Raw genomic sequence first — 17,826 nt, 5'->3', positions numbered from 1 at the left:
GCGCGAAATATCTGTATATCTGGATCTGAAAGCATGCATCCTAACAGTGACATTATATGTGAACAGCTGTGGGTATGTACTGTACTGTACTGGGGCACTCTGAATAAATCTGTTTACCATGTTATGTATCTCTAGGGGGGGGCAAATCTCTGACATGTTTTACATATATTGAGGCTATCTCGACCAATGTCGAAATCAGCGAGAACAAAATGAACATACACATCCACGTCAAGTGAAAATGTGTCTTCGAGGCTGATGGTGGATATATGATACACTGCACATTACTCTTCGTGTCATCCGGTCAAATAATCTTTCGCGACAACCATGAATTTCTAAGTAATGACGAAATGATAGAAAAAGTGAGTTATTTATATCACCTGTATACTTACTTAGCAGGTGAATATATATCACTCGCAAACAATTGTTTAATTAATTCCCATTGATGATCTGCGTTTTTTCCCAGTATCTGTTATTGTGTATACCATGTTGAATGCGTGAAAAAACGTCGTATGGAATTATTGGTGTTATAATTGAATAACGAAAGTCTTTTGATACCAACAGGTCACTCACCATCCATTCAGCCCGTTAAAATAAACACCGTATTTTTTAACCAGTTCAGTTGTAGTACTTGCAGGTTTTTGTCAGTGTACGTCATTCAAAATGCCATTGATACTCTGCTACAGTTGCTTTTTTGCTCCAAATAGGAATGTATCTATAAATTTTCAATTCCTCAAAGCATCACACACGATGTTTTATTCATTAAAATGAAATCAAACCCTTTTCTAGTAATTCAAAATAGCCAGTCTTCTCGACAATAAGAGTCTACAGGGTGCTTCGTTTAATTTTCCCTATCATTGTAGTCTCTCGTTTGGTGATTGCTTCCAAATATACAAACACACAGAAATGGATACCTCTGAGGTGTTAGAGCCAGTCAGTCTAAGGTGAAATAAGATATCTATTGTATATGTACTCATAACATATGCGATCATTTCCCGTCAACTTTGCCATGGTAACAGTGATTGCATGAATATGATCGGTGCTAGGAAGTGTACATAATTTTTTTTTGTATTGTGTATGCACGAATCATTGTGTATATATTGCGTAATTAACATTTTAGGATCATTATGGTCATTGATGTTACCTGATTCCAGACATACAGAAAATACGAAGACTTGTCTAGTATTTGAATATCTTGTCTAAATCGCACTTGTATTCCAATTGATGTATTCCAGTTTATGAATGCTGCCCTCATCGATATGTTGTGGAATACACGTTAAAAAACACTATAAAGATCCATAGTGAATTGAAATGTTCTTGCTCCAACATACAACTCGTACCAATGTCTCATAGTGCTGAATGTTGAAAGAACTGTGTGTTGTAGCCATTGTAACCATCATAAATCAAAAAAATATCCTATAATCGGACTGTTTTCAAAAAGTATATCGTTCAAAAACCACGTGGCATATGTGGCATCTGACGCACAACAACAAGGCTGAACAATCTTTAATTGATGTATTTTATCGGATTGCACATCTATTAATCAGCAGCGTTCCTTACTATGTGCTTGAAAATATTGACTCTAAACAATAAACAGAGCAATGTTTCATGGCACAGATATTAGATTAAAGTCATTTGTTTGAACATCAACATTACATTTGTTTGACAAGTTGAAATGTATTTGTATCACTTAAATATCTGTTTAATTATTTGAAAGACACTTTGATTTTATTTATGGCGTTTACTCGTTAGTATTTAAAACTTGTCATCTAAGGCATTTTGTCGTCGTAATACCTAGGTTTTGTACGAGAAAACCTGTTGACATCACCCATATAGTATTTGAATACATCTCTTCTATTTCAGCGTTTGTGTCGTGAATGACGAATCATTGGTTCATGGTGATGTTTCGCTAGCTAGTGTACACTGTCATTTATGCGTATATCATTGTTAAACTTTCCTCGTGACTCGTATCTCATATATATAACAAATATTTAACAATAAATTACCAACCCGTCTTAAAACTTTCACTTACTCGACAATATACCATAGGAGTACGCACGTGCGCTTTGCACGTTCTTGTCTGCCCTTTTGATCAAATGTCATTTGTTTACATGAAACGTTTCATAAAAAAATGGAGCAATGACCAGGTATTTCATTACGAAGGTGACACTATGCGATTACCAGATACATGATGAGAGGAATTAGCCCCGAATATATGATATTCTACGAATGGAAATAGTATTGCCATTACGTTCAAATGTATACGGAGCGACACACCACATTTATATGCCATCTACATACAGACTACGGCAAGATAAACCCATGGGAAATACAATTAGACAACTGACAGTCACTGTTTTACATCTGCTGAAGCAAGTACTCTCTTGAGTACAAATGCATATCGAAAAGTCAATTCAAATGTGAATGAAAATAACAAAATCGAACAGAAGAAAAAATATATATACGTCAGCCAAACAGTTTTCAGACGCCCCACACACTACCACACACACACACACTACCACCACCACCATCACCATTATTCCGTTGACATTCTGACTATCTATCAAGATGAATTATTGCCAGCAAGATTCTGTAGTTCGGCTGGATATCTGATGATGACACGTGATTAGAGTATGCAAGGGATTGAGTCTGGATTACATGTTATATTAACTAGAGTAATGTATTTGCGTGATTTTGCATAAATATCAACAAAATTATGATCCAAGGTTATATTACAATGCACTGTTTTAGGTTTCATGGTTGTTGTGTTCTGTTTGTAGAATTTTTATGGGTGAAAAACAGAAACAAATGGCATATAATAATTCGAAAAACAAACGCTGTACATCGAACATATTACCGTTTATAACATGATGGTCCATACCAACAATTAGTCGTAGACTATCATATGGTTGTTGTTGAATGGTTTTCTTTCTCCGCGTTTTATCAGAGACGCGATGTGTGAAGGTGTACTGCAATTACGTCAGCTGTGAGAGATACGTGAGAAGCTTTGATCATTGGCCAAATACCGGTGACCTGTGGATCTCGAATAGACGCTTCAAACATAGCTGCTTTTCTAAGAATATTGAATGCAGAAAGCCTGACAAACCTGTATATTTTGTTAATATCCATTTTTTAGGAGTCTGAGCTGACAAAAATGTGTTTTTCTGGACAGAATTCTATTACATACACGAGGTTTCTACAAATCAAATTAATATTTTGACCTTTGTGGCCTGTTTTTTAGTCTATTGAGATCCCGATTTCATCTCTGTTTGATGGCGCTCTTCAAATTATCGAGTTAGACTGCAAATTGCAAATACGATTTAAATTGGAAGGTGAAAAGCAATTCTATTTGTAGTTATTTTTTTAAATCTTAAATTTCAAATCAGCAAATTCCATTTCCAATCAATTTGGACTAAGGTATGCTTCTCGCTGACATAGATGTGAGCGACTGCCAACAATGCGGCGAGGCTTCACAAAAACTGGCAAACTTTTCAGTCGTCATACTATTTTCCATACAACTAACCTTTTTTACCACATTATTAAAAAGAAACAACCTAAACTTTTTTTAGACAGAATGTTTTTAAATCTATTCATGGGCTGGTTTCAATTACATTCCATCAATGTTTGTCAGATAGATATGATCCGGAAGATTATCTATCGAATTATTAATATACGTATGCACGCCAGGTTTAAACAAGGCTCGGCAGAAAAGTGGTAAAATTCACTCTTTTTTTTACGGTTGCTTTATTGCCTGTGCATATTTGTAAATACATCTATATCTTAATATTCCAGTAGTATAACACAAAGATCATTACACGCCGGATTAAAGAAACAAAGCATGCAGAGTAGATATATGGGTTAGGTTCAGTGATGTTAGTTGTGTGTGCCCGATTTGAAAAAAGTTCAATAAAGAAGAATGAATAAACTACGTGACAAATGCCAATGAAGTTAATGTCTAATTGGTTGTTTTCAATCATGACTACTCTTTCTGGCTATGTTCAAAGTTAATACACTGTCAACGTCACGCAGTATAGACAAAGTCAACGGCATTTTGACCTCACAAAAAATGCACATATTAATTGATGATAGACAAAATCATAAATTACGATCGCTGTGTTAGTATTTTACCTTTATCAATATTTCGGATGTACATGAAATTTGTTACCCTACAATAGCTTATTGAGTAAACTCGTGTAAGTTTACACGAAAAAGGGTTGGAACAAATACAAACTATTGCTATTGTAGGGCCACTAAATTTATATGTCTCATACTGCACGAATTAATAAGTTGTCTGTTACATAGCAGTGTATATTGCATCATATCGTTCGTCTCGTTTTTACTTGGAGTCTGAAGGTTGACCCAATCACGTGTTTCATAAATTATCAATCATTACATACTATAATAAATGATCCATTACATCCGGGAAATTCGGACTCAAGAAAATCAACTCTGTGCTAATGTTTAATAATACACAATTAAATTGGAAAAGTTACTCTTAAATCTACATTTGACTAGAACGTGGTGTCATTTTACCAATTTTGATAAAATGTTGGGACAATAATCTACCCTTTCAAAAAGAGGTTCACATTTTCTACATTTTATCAAACTAAATTGTTCATACATACGCAAACCATACATGCAAATCTGCACATTAATACCTCTACCATATTGTATACCTGTATGCCATGCTCATTTAATAGGCTTATAATTTCATTTCCGTCCATGTTGTGTTATAAATAGACAATAATTGCTGAAATTGTTGTTTCCATGGCAGACATATCTGAATCTCTGAATCTCGATTGGCCCGTATCAACGTCTACCCCTTCTAAGAATGTTATGAGAATTCATTCACACGTTTACAAAATGTTGTAAGACATATTGTTTCACCCTATGTTACCAATCAAAATGTTGAGTTATATATCGTACCCATGGAAACAATGATAAGATGCAATAAACACATCAAAACATGCGTTTTTATTCCATTTGTATGCGAATTAATAAACATTGTACGAAGTAGATACAAAAAAGTTATCTACTACCGCCCTTCAAATAACCATAATTATTATACATCTGTCACCGTAACGCCATACGTTAGAGCGTGCGATATCGTATTGGGTATTTTCATCATGCCATATTAGTAAATGTAAATTCCAAATATGGAATGATTACGCGCTTAAGCAAAACATGGCTGCCACCAGGTTTTGACCGGAGTCAACACAAAGAAGTTCGCTGATTATGTTCTAAACTTTTTGGATTTTGGCATTCCCATGATGTATCATTGGGAGGAAAGACAGTATGCCGTTGCATCGACCGTCGCTGCGCGTGCATACTTTCGTGCATACTTTCATGCATACTTTCGGTATCCTCGTAATAACGTCATATTAATACTAAATGAACAGATCTTATGAGAATCTCTCGAATTTACATGAATATAAAAGCAACTTGGGTGCTGTTTTAGGAATTCGGATATATATTTTCAAAACTAGAACATAATTTACCGCTAGATATCTCGATTTACACTGTAAATTGCGCGCTCTAGCAAGAGTAGGCTTATATGATGTATATAAGTGACACGAAAGCCGTTGGAAATATGGATATCGTTTTTATCTGTAGACGTCCATTAATGCAGATTATGTTTTATTTTAAAGATTTTACTATATTCTAGATGAATAAAAACACGACCAAGTACAGTCAGTTTCAACGACATTGGTTTCACTCAAATACGTTATTCTAACGTCACAGAAGTTCCCCATCATTTTTAGGAAAGGCGTTTTGCATATAAATGTGATTGTCAAGTAGTTGAAGGAAGGAAGTTGAAAATAAACAAGTCATTGTTTATGACACAGTTCCCGTTGAAATTAGGGGAAATGTTATTCATGACTAATATCAAGTAATATACCAAGTAAAAAACAAGATTTCTTGCTATTTCTTTATTTATCTGATCACGAATTGAATTGTACTGAACATGGATAATTTATGCAAACAAACTGGATCATGTGACCAGGTAAGTATCAATAAAAACAGTACATTGGTGAAAAAGATATAGAAGTACAGCCAAAAAAAGGAAATAACCGCCATTTTGAGATTTTAGATCCGATCATGAAACAAACATGCACATGTATTCCCACGAGTATTACGTATGTGCCAAATATGAATGGAAATGTTCCATAGGTCCGCCAGTCGGTCGTCTTTGATCGTTCGAACGAGGACAAAGAAGATGATAGATGACGAACAAACAGTAATATGAATAACAGGCATTCATCTTCAATTGCAGTCAAACTAAATCAGGAAAGTATGTCAATTGACAAACTGATTTTCAGTTCAATCAACTAAACATACACGAGCACTGTTTTCTAATATATATGTTATATATTATCGCGTGAAATGCAAAATCTAATGTTCTAAAAGCTCCTTTAACCAAACAATTACTTGCATTTATTGATGAAGTTGCAACACAAGCAGCTATTCATGGACAGACATATGACAGGAATAAATACACCTCTTCCCGTATTAGCGCCAAGGGCATATGTGTCTCCATGTTTTTCTTGTTTGCTATGGCATATGCAAAGTTCATATCCCATATGTCAATGAAAAACACTCCATCGCCGCTGAAGGTTTCTTTCATAATGCGGATCATGTCATAAACGATCCAGTAACTCTGTACATCATGTTTTGCATGGGACCCTTTTATGCCAATAATAGAATTGGGACAACGTTTTTTGAGACGTTTTACACCCTTCTCAAGATTTGCAATTCTTTCTGAGAAGCTAGTTTGAGTCCATGCCTCAAAGTGAGCCCAGAAACTGAGCACAATGACATAGTTGCATTTCGGGGCTGTCAAACCATCAATAAGATCAACAAAGAATGGAAAACGTTGAATGGGAATTGGATGACGTGTATGACGTGAGATGGCATGATGACGGAATGTAAAGTTGATATTGTTTTTCAAATCGGTGACTTTAACCGAATATGCATCCGTTCCAGATGCATTAAACAACCCGGGAATGCTGGACACTTTCCGACGCCAGTTGTTATCGTTAATATGGACGGGGTATCCAACAGTATTTATCATAATTTTATACCACTGATGGGTGGTTGAGTCTCCTAGAAAGTACACGTCCTTGCCCTTCAAGCATTCTTGTACCTCGGTCACATTCGTCCACTGCTTACTTTGACAAACCAGTGAGTGCCATCGTGACCCCAACCAATAACCATCACTCAGAGTATCTGGTAACTCAGCTTTACAGTGAGGTATGGAATACAGGAGATTGTCTGGTTCTCTACGATCTATAATACACAATATGACAATGAGTTTTTATATGTGAACAACCCCACTCTAGAGAATTGTGCAAACGATGAGTTTTGAAAACCCTATTATGTACTGACAAAGTGGTTGTTTGCCATCTGTGTTTTTAAATTATATTGTGTAAAGTATTCCGAGCCAAAGACGCCGTATAAATGAATATGAAGGTGGTAAATTGATCTGATCACATATCCCGTAAATGTACAATAGTATAATAATGTATTTTGCATCAATGACAAACTTGTGTGAGAAATGGTGCACGAATCTACGAACAGAATAAGCATTTTTACATTATATTATTATATATTTGTCACCGTAACCGTATTTTACGGGGGTTTTTTTCATCATACTATATTACGAAATGCGAATTCTAAATATGAAATGATTACGCGCGTAAGCGTCCTCTAATAGAAAAAACAAACCTGGCTGCCACCAGAGTTTGACCGGACTCCACACTAAGAATTTTGCTGATTCTGTTCTAAACATTTCAGACTTCGGCATTCCCATGGTGAATCCTTGGAAGCAAAAGATGTATAGTAATAGAGTTATTACCAGGATACCTCAAAGTTTGCACTCAAACAGTACGCCGTGCATCGACCTCCGCTGCGCGTCGGTCGGTACTCCCACTGTACTGTCTACGGGCATACTTTGAGGTATCCTCTAATAACCCCATTGTATACGAAGTTTACTCTGTGTTACAACTATAAGTAAAATACGACTCACTTTGTATGGTCATTTCCTTCAAACTACTGTTTGTGATAACTTGATCTGCGTTAGGACTAACGAATAAAATGAATGAATAACTTTTAAATTGCTTGCATATACACACTTTCTTTAATCGTGAATCAGTATTTCTGTTTTTAGATTAACCGTCATTTACATAAACTTATTTCACTGATGTGTATTTTTTTTTCATTTACGCAGAAAATAAAATTCATCTCTATAAACTAATATATAATAATAATTATATTACTAAAATTAATATTAATAACACCTACCTTTGAAAGAAATGACTATTTTCAGCCATGGTTCTATTCAAAGAGTTTGGAATGTTTGCCACATTTTGTATTCCTATGAGAGTATTGCAGTGCAGAGTCTTTGGTGGATCACATACAAATGTCGTCATTCCTAATGCTTTTGGATGCGGAAATTCGCATTTATTGTCCCAAACTCCCTCTCTCATTAACACGCAATATGTATGTTCGGTTTTTTTGCGTCGTTTGAATATTCCGCGCCAGGTGCTCCGAAGTTCGGTTGGTCTGAGCACGTCTCTTTGGTATAAAACTGCTTCTCTCTGCAAGACTAACGTCACTTGAACTTTCATTTGCCCAGATAAACCAGCGTAAACATGTACAGTGTATGTTCCATTATTATGGTCGGTAATCTTCCCCATAGAGGCAAACCTCTCATCGGAGCTGTATATCGCTACACGCCATATATCACCCCCTACATTACGATCTCGTCCATTATCGTCACGTGCTTGGAGTTTGATTACAATGACGTCACCTTTATAAACAGACTCAGCATCGTTTGAGAGCGTCACAACAGTAGTTTGGGCATTGGTCCTGTGTTTCGAGCCTTTAAAAGCTGCGGATATCTTCCAGATAGTGTTGTCATATTGTATGACGTCATCTATAATTTCATCTCCAGAGATATGTTGATAAAGATTACGCACTGGTTGTATAGTACTGTAATTGACAACATACGATGACACGTCCTAGATAGAATAAAGTACAATTACTTTAACATTCACTAGAACCCATGAAGCTGTTGAGTTTGTCTCAACATGTTCTATTCTAAAATACATAATATGATTCACCCCAAGGTATCGGCGTCTTAGTCCATAAGCTAACCACATCCGAAAATTATGTTCACCTAATGTGCTTTAGTTGATTTGGTATTTTGTACCTATACGTATGGGTAAATTTAAATATTCCAATATTTAAATATATTTGAGGCCACGCTTGTTCTTGCTACTCAAATTTTATATATATTCAAAATTCTAGCCTCACCCTCGTTAAAAACTACAGCGATTAAGATAGTGATTATATGCCATACATATGCTAGTATGATGGTAATAAAATTAACGTTTTCTGGTCTGTAAAGGGGAAGAGTGTATTTCACATTAAATTAACGAAAAGGAATCTAAGGACACGGTTTTAAAAAAGGTGATATTTCTCATATGTTGAGACAACTTTTGTTGAAGATATATTTTGAACAATAAAATGACGCTTTTTGGCGCGCATTAATGGACGGTCACTGAGTGTCCCTCAAATAATATATTGTCTTTCTCAGTGCAACTAAATATCTTGACCAATAAGATTAGTGCAGTTTGATTTAGTGTCACCATAGCATTAGCATTGAAAGAGTAATACTGTTATGTAATAGTCACGAACATTAATTTATTATTCATTTATTTGTCTTTCCAAGTAAGAATTACCTCAAACATCACTTTTGAAAAATAGCTACATTTCATGTTATGTAATTGTTTATTATAATGGGTCATTATAAAGTAATTATATTGCAAAAAACGGAAAAATAAAATGACTTCTAGCCTGATAAACGGTAGTTAGGCAGGTCGACGCCGTTTTAAAACATGCAAATAAAGAGGAATCCGTCGACTGCATCCCAACTATCAACGGATCGTACAGGTGCAGCCAATGAAGTTGTTCATCGAAAAAGCTGCTCAGAAGATATTTAAGGGCAAGGGATTTGTTTTTGTCTTTGAGAGCAGGGGAAAATTGGTAGTTTTGTGAGGACAGGAGAAATTGTGTGCAATTAGAAAACCAGGGGTGGAGTATCTTCCTGGATATTTTTAGAACGCGCGTTTAAGCATCGTTCGAATCGCTCGGTTTGTTGGTGCAGACTTATTGCCTCCAATTAGACGATGTGTAACATTGAAGAACAAAATGTCGGAAATGGCGACGTGTATCACGTTTACTTCAAAATTCTTCTTCTGCGTGTAGAGTGTGTTTAGCTTGTTTGCCAAACCCAATAAACAGGCGCTGCATTTTTTCACCAACAGTTTTTTATGCTAACGTTGCAGGCTGTCGTCAGCAAAGTGACAAATATATCAACTCGGAAAGAAAATCTCAGAAACTCTACTCGACTGATCGTTTTTCGTGATTTGCAACCCACTGTCCTTTTCAGCTAGTAATACTATTCTTGAAAAAACTGCGTGATCTGTTCTGCTTGGGTCGCCATTTTAAAAACACCCGCCCTACTGTATTTTGATACAATATAGCTGATTGGCTGGTTTTATTTTTGTCGTATCTCTTTGCCGTTAAGGGCGCTTATGCACCACAGTGGTTCAATCTGCTAAGGGTTAGTTTGGAGAGGTGACCCGAAACGTTTCTTGGCTGTTGAAGATGGCGTTTTAGTGGATGGTGTCCATGTCATCTGACTGAACTGCAACGCTGTATGGAGGCCTCTGATTATAGTAAATTGGGATAACATTCGGTGCGCATATCATTGTACGAGGGCTAGCGTCTATAAAAAAAACGCGGCACGTTGTTACAAGACACTGATATTCCATGTGACTTTGGTATAAAACGTTGTGGTGAACCAGACTCCGTGACGGTGTCTGATCTGTGTGTTGGAAAACTGGCTTTATCTATGGTTCTGCGTGTACATGTAATCATCTTGTCAGAAATCGATCATGCTAATTGTGTGGCCTCCGGGAAGGAGGGGGGAGTGAGAGAGGTCGGACAGACAGACAGACACGCTGCTATTATCGTGCCTGTATGTGTTCAAATACGGACAAATGGAATGCATAATTGTCCAGAGATTAGTTGATAAAATTATTAATCAGTACGTACCAGGTGTACAAGGATGAAACTTATATTGATCACTGCTGACGTCATTAGTGCCACTGCTATCACCTTCTTTTTCATGCTGCCCATTAAATTCACAAACCGTGACGGACGTCTGGAGTAAAAACGAAACAAAGTTATTCAGGCAGACCTGTAGCCATCACAACAGAATCTTTAGTCGGGTCTTACGCTATTCATAGGTAATTATTGAAGTGATATATGTGATATTCAATTAGGGCAATCAGCTAAATAACCACAACTACAAGTGGATGAAAGTCAGTTGAATTCCCATTGAATTGCGATGTGGAACCCTTAGGGCTGATACACTTTGATACATTGAACTAGGCAAATATCATAATGAACACTGAGTAATACTGACAATACAACCGAAAGATATGCGACCCCGACGTATAGAACCACTGGAATGTATGCTAGGTTGATGCTAACCCGACACCAAAATCACTGAATCAATGGAACCAATGGAATATATGCTAGCCCGACGCATTCCCGTGTGCCCAGGCGTCGAGCTAGCATATATTTCAGTGGTCTATGCGTCGGTCTATCATATATTTCAGTGGTCCTAGCTTGACGCCCGGGCACACTGAAATATATTGTCATATCATATATAGTTTTTATAGCGCCTAATATCAAATGATGCCCAAAGACGCTAACAAGTTCACAGGAATGTTTGATGAAACAGATGAGTTTTTAATCTTGATTTGAATGTGTTAACATTTGGTGCTGTGCGAATGTCATTTGGTAGATGATTCCATAGTGAAGGAGATGAATAAGAGAATGATCGGTCACCATATGATTTAAGTCTGGTTTTCGGTATTTCGTGAATTTGTTTGCTGCTAGAGCGAAGAGTTCTACCCGGATTACTTTGCTGTATGAGGTGAAGCTTTGTAAGTAATGGGGAGTATTTTTAATTTGATTCTGTATGTGACTGGAAGCCAGGGCAACTGTTTGAATATTGGTGTTATTTGATTAGACGTTTCTGTGCGAGTAATGAGACGAGCAGCACTATTCTGGGCTCTTTGATGGCGCCAGGCCCACTGAAATATAGGCTAGCCTGACACTAGACCACTGTAATATAGGATAGCCTGGAAACACGACCACTGAAATATAGTACAGCCTGACGCCAGGACCGCTGGAATATAGGCTAGCCTGACACCAGCACCACTGGAATATAGCCTAGCCTGACGCTAGGACCATTGAAACTATATATGCAAACCCGAAACCAGAATCACTGAAAGTTATGCTAGTCTTACGCCACAACACTGAAATATAGGCTAGCCCGATGCCACGGCAACTGAAATATAGGATAGCCCGACGCCTGACCACTGAAATATATGCTAGCCCGACGTCATATTATATAGCCTGGAACCAGAGTCACTGAAATATAGGCCAGTCTGACGCCAAGACTATGGAAATATATGATAGCCGACACCAGGGCCACTGAAATACATGCTAGCCAAACGCCCTGACACACTGAAATATATGCTAGCCAAACGCCCGAGCACACTGAAGTGTATGCTAACATGGCGCCAATACCACTGAAATATAGCCTAGACTGACCAATGGAACCAATGAAATATATGCCAGAACACTGAAATATAGGCTAGCCAAACACCAAGCCACTGAAATATATGCTAACCAGACACGAGAATCACTGAACTAATTGAACCATTGAAATAGATGCCAACATCACTGAAATTTAGGCTAACCCTGACGCAAGAACACTTAAATATAGACTTGCCTGACACCAGGACCACTGGAATATAGGCTGGCCAGGCGATAGGACCACTGAAATATAGGCTGCCTGACGCCAGGTCACTGAAATATAGGCTAGTCTGACGCCAGGACCACTGAAATATGGGCTAGCCTGACGCCAAAACACTGAAATATAGGCTAGCCTGACGCCAGGGCCACTGAAATATATGGTAGACCGACACCAAGACCACTGACATTTATGCTAGCCTGGCGCCAGGATTACTGAAATATAAGATAGCCTGACTCCAGTACCAGTGAAATATATGCTAGTCTGACGCCAGATACACTGAAATATAGGATAGTATGACGTCAGGACCTCTGAAATATAGTATAGCCTGAAACCAGAGTAACTTGAATATAGGCCAGTCTGAAGTCTGGACCAATGAAATATAGGATAGCCCGATGCCAGGACCACTGAAATATATACTAACCCGAAACCAGAATAACTGAAAGTTAGGCTAGCCTGACGCCATAATCCTGAAATATAGGCTAGCCCGATGCCACGGCAACTGAAATATAGGATAGCCCGACGCCTGACCACTGAAATATATGCTAGCCCGACGTCATATTGTATAACTTGGAACCAGAGTCACTGAAAGTTAGGCTAGCATGACGCCATAATCCTGAAATATAGGCTAGCCCGATGCCACGGCAACTGAAATATAGGATAGCCCGACGCCTGACCACTGAAATATATGCTAGCCCGACGTCATATTGTATGACTTGGAACCAGAGTCACTGAAATATAGGCCAGTCTGACGCCAAGACCGCTGAAATATATGATAGCCCGACGTTATATAGTATAGCCTGGAACCAGAGTCACTTAAATATAGGCCAGTCTGACACCAGGGCCACTGAAATATATGATAGCCAAACGCCCTGGCACACTGAAGTATATGCTAACATGGCGCCAAAACCACTGAAATATAGGCTAGACTGTCCAATGGAATATATGCAGGAACACTGAAATATATGTTAGCCTGACGCCATGACCATTGAAATATACAAGAATAATTAATATCAATGTTTAAAATACAACCGTGATAGGCATAATAGGGATAAGTCTGGAAGTAAGTACGATGAGTAGAAGTAGTGCTTACGCAACACGATGTACGGGCTAAGATTTAAGTTTGCATATTGGATAAACCCGAATGCGTTCACGCACGTGAGGGAACAGATAAGACAAAATTTGTTAAGAATATACAAAAATATTCTGCTATTTTAACTATGATTACTGGTACAGTAACTAGGAAGGTATCCTTGTTACTTATACGTTATAAAACAATACCAAACAAATTCAGAAAGTGTGGATTGCAGAATAACAGGAAGTAGCACAGAATCTCGTCATCAGTTCATTTTTTCCCGGGAACAATATTTCTTTGTGTGTTCGCGTTGATTGTAACGTCGGAACTGGCATGCCGAAATGAATAGTTAGGAATATAATAGTAAATATACAAAATGAACATTGAATACAATGGCGTTTTGCTCACTCAGCCCGAGCTATAACGGCAGTGTCATAGTGTAGGTGTAACCAATTGAAATAATTAACAGTTTCATATGATTAAGAGTAGGTTATAATTGAATAAGCGATGTGAGTCAAACATTTACATAGGTTCGGTGTACGATATCTAATACATGTGCATGTCTGTGTATGTATGTATACCAGTAGGTACTTTTGTTTATTGATTCCTGAGAATTCAATATCAGTTGATGAGCGTGACAGGTATTTAGTGTAATGCCTAGTCTGTGTGGACTACTGTTAAAACTACAGAGAAAGTAAGAAGTAGGTCAAATCCAATTACGTAGAGTATAATTAGCACAGATGTGTTGTTTGAAGATTAACCTAATAGATTGTTAATAATGTTATTAGGGGCCATTGAGCATCGCTTAATCATTCAGGCTTTCAGAATAACTGTGGGTTTCCTATAGAGAATATATAGCTTTCTTGTTAGATTTAGAAGTAATCATGGAGACCAACTTTAAAAGCAAGATATGGAATCACTTATTACAAGAGGGTTGATGACTTAGTGTTAATTAGTGCACAGACTAAATAGAATAGCTTAATAAGGAATTGAGGTGATGTATATTAACTGGTCAAGAAATTAATTAGTTAACTAATTAGACATGAGATAAAACTGTATTAGATGAAGGCTCAGTTAGTTTTTTTTAATTATGTGCTTCTGATGATGATGCAAAGTTATCCTGATTCCAAAAGTTATAAAAACCGTGACATTCTAGGCAATTTTCCCACGTTTACAGAATCAATGGGCAGAGCTGTATTTCAGTCCATATAGGGATCGGGAGAATTTCAGAATCATTAATATTGTCGAAAAGTCTACCGTTATTATCAGATGATTGACTCCTTAACCTATGGGGTACGTTCAAGTGTGGAGTTATCCTCGGGAGAGATATTAGTTTAGCTTGCAGATTAGTCAGCAGATAGTTCCAAGAGTGTCCACATTCCTGCTTAAAACTAGGCTTAGCTTGGGTGTATTCAGCTAGTTTATGAGAAGAAAAACGTATAGAACTGTGTTTTCGGGAAATCGGACTGAAATCAACGTTTCCAGTTGTTTTTTTAAGATTTCCTATACTGTAAGAGTGGATGGACCTCAATCTAAACGTTCAGTCACTCTGTGATGACATCAGTGCATGCTCATACAAAACAGCTGACTGGTGACATCTAATTGCGACTGTAACTATGCTGATATATGGTATAGTAATTCTATATATCAACTTGTGTATATTTAAACTGTCTGCTGAATAACTCTCGTACTGTGAGTTGGGAGTTGTAGTGAATGTGTATCCCATGATGATTGATTACGACTATTGTTCAGAATTTCCACAAATGAACTTGTGATAACACTGTATTGCACAGAGTCTTTAATGCTGTATCTGGGTAATCTGATGACACACCGAGGCCACGCCCGAGTTGTTGAACATTGCCCTCAACGATGTACATGGGTAATCTGTGGGAAACGCCCTCAATGGCTGATTGTATCAAGTCTCTTGAACTTTGAGCGGAGCTGCTGTTTAATAGTGAACTGTGACATGATACTAACATTGATACATATCTGTTGATACTGTTGATACATTCATGTGTTTTAAATTTTATTCACACCTGTGTTTTTGATCGATTGCCGAGTCCCAAAATTTATATTTCCTGTACACATTTGTCCTACTGTATAAACGATCTGAGAGGCTCTGTGAACGGGGTGTTACATAGACCATCATGTATAAAAATCAGACTTCCATAAGACTGGCATGCCAAATACTGGCTGATTTGAAATAAGGGGGGAATAGATAATAATTTGTTGACTCCCATGAGGCCCAGAATCAGGATGGCCGCCGTCACACATCGGGAAACGGGAATCTTTTAACTACGCAACTAATGCCAATGAAGTTAATGTCTTTTTTGTTGTTTTCAAGCATGACTAGTCTGTTGGTTATGTTTCAAACTAATACAAGGTCAAAGTCGCTCTGTAAACACAAAATTAACGTCATGTTGACCTCTCAACACTAAAAATACACATATTTATTGTGGAATTGGGGGAAAATTAAATATCACAAATTACGATCGTTGTGTTAGTGTTTAGCCTTTAGAAGCTGTATTATTACCTATATCTATACACTAACCTCTGTCTGGGAACCGTGTTAGTGGTCGAATAATCCCAATATGGTTATCCTGCAGGAATTAATAAGTTGTCTGCCACATGGCAGTGTATATGGCATGGTATGGTCTCGCCTTTGACATGTAGTCTGAAGGTTGACACAATCTATTACGTATTTTATTAATTGTTAACCATTGAATTTAAGTGGATGACCCATTACAGCCGGGAAATGTGGACTCATGGAAATCAGCAGCTCCGTAGTAATGTTTGATTAAATCACTCCCTGTGATTAAATGACTAAAATTGGAAACGTTACTCTTAAATCCACATTTGAATAAAGGGTAGTGTCATATGAAAATTCTACATTTGGCTTTCACTTGATCCTTTCTAGCAATGTTGAAGAATCTTTTGACAACATTATCTGCAAAACAACTGTATCCAGATGTATTCTTAAGTATATTTGCTTAATTTTTTACCCCCGTGTGCGAAGCACATAATAGGAGTCTTTGCAGTTAGTGTGTCTGTATGTGTGTGTGTGTACTATGTGTGTCCGTCTGTCCAACTGATATCTCAAGAACCATACACTGATTTTTGATGAAACTTGATGCTCTGGGCCAATGCGCAGATTCGATTAGGTTTTGATAAAAATCCATCCATATTAATTACCTAATTTGCACGATAATTAGCTGATTTTTAGCTGTTACGTGACTGTTCCACTGATATTTAAAGAACCACTCATTGTATTTTTATGAAACCTGGCACATAGAAGTTCTGAACTAATGCGCAGATATGATTAGTTTTGGGTAAAAATCTGTGCAATATTAATTACCTAATTTGCATATTGATTAATAAATTTTTGGCTTTTCCACTGATATCTCAAGTACTAATCATTACATTTCAATAGAACTTGGTACATAGATGTCATGGAACACTTCACAGACCTGATAGTTTTAGGGTAATATCAGTACATATTAATTACCTAATTTGCATAATTAATTAATTTACAGCTTTTGATATTTCAAGTAGTAATCATCACATTTTAATAAAACTTGGTACATAGTTACTTAAGGACTGTGCAGAGACCTGATTAGTTTTAAGGTAAATATGTATGCACAATAATTACCTTATAAGCATAATAAGTTAATTTTCAGCTTTTCGCCTGATATCTCAAGCACTAATCATATTTCAATGAGACTTGCTACATACCGGTAGATCTTCTAGGACTGTGCAGAGCCCTGATTAGTTTTGGAGTAAATAATTGTGGATATCAATTACCTAATTTGCATAATTATTTAATTTTACAATGAATGTTCCACTGATATATAAAGAACCA

General features: G+C 37.1%; 1 protein-coding gene across 1 annotated transcript; it reads right to left on the bottom strand.

The window, feature by feature from the left end:
- Nucleotides 1-6,463: 6,463 nt before the first annotated feature.
- On the bottom strand, nt 6,464-11,193 carry LOC100366956 (NXPE family member 3-like). The gene is made up of 4 exons (XM_002732746.3): nt 11,119-11,193; nt 8,299-9,017; nt 8,024-8,079; nt 6,464-7,284 (listed from the first exon to the last, which is right to left on the bottom strand). The coding sequence occupies exons 1-4, from the start codon at nt 11,191-11,193 to the stop codon at nt 6,464-6,466; spliced, it is 1,671 nt and encodes a 556-aa protein (XP_002732792.3).
- Between the last annotated feature and the right edge of the window lie 6,633 nt (nt 11,194-17,826).

The sequence above is a fragment of the Saccoglossus kowalevskii genome, chromosome 13 (genome assembly GCF_978046115.1).
Source record: "Saccoglossus kowalevskii chromosome 13, keSacKowa6.1, whole genome shotgun sequence".
In the NCBI taxonomy this organism is placed as follows: Eukaryota; Metazoa; Hemichordata; class Enteropneusta; family Harrimaniidae; genus Saccoglossus; species Saccoglossus kowalevskii.
Note: the sequence above shows the minus strand (reverse complement) of the source record. Positions and strands in the feature narration are given on the sequence as shown.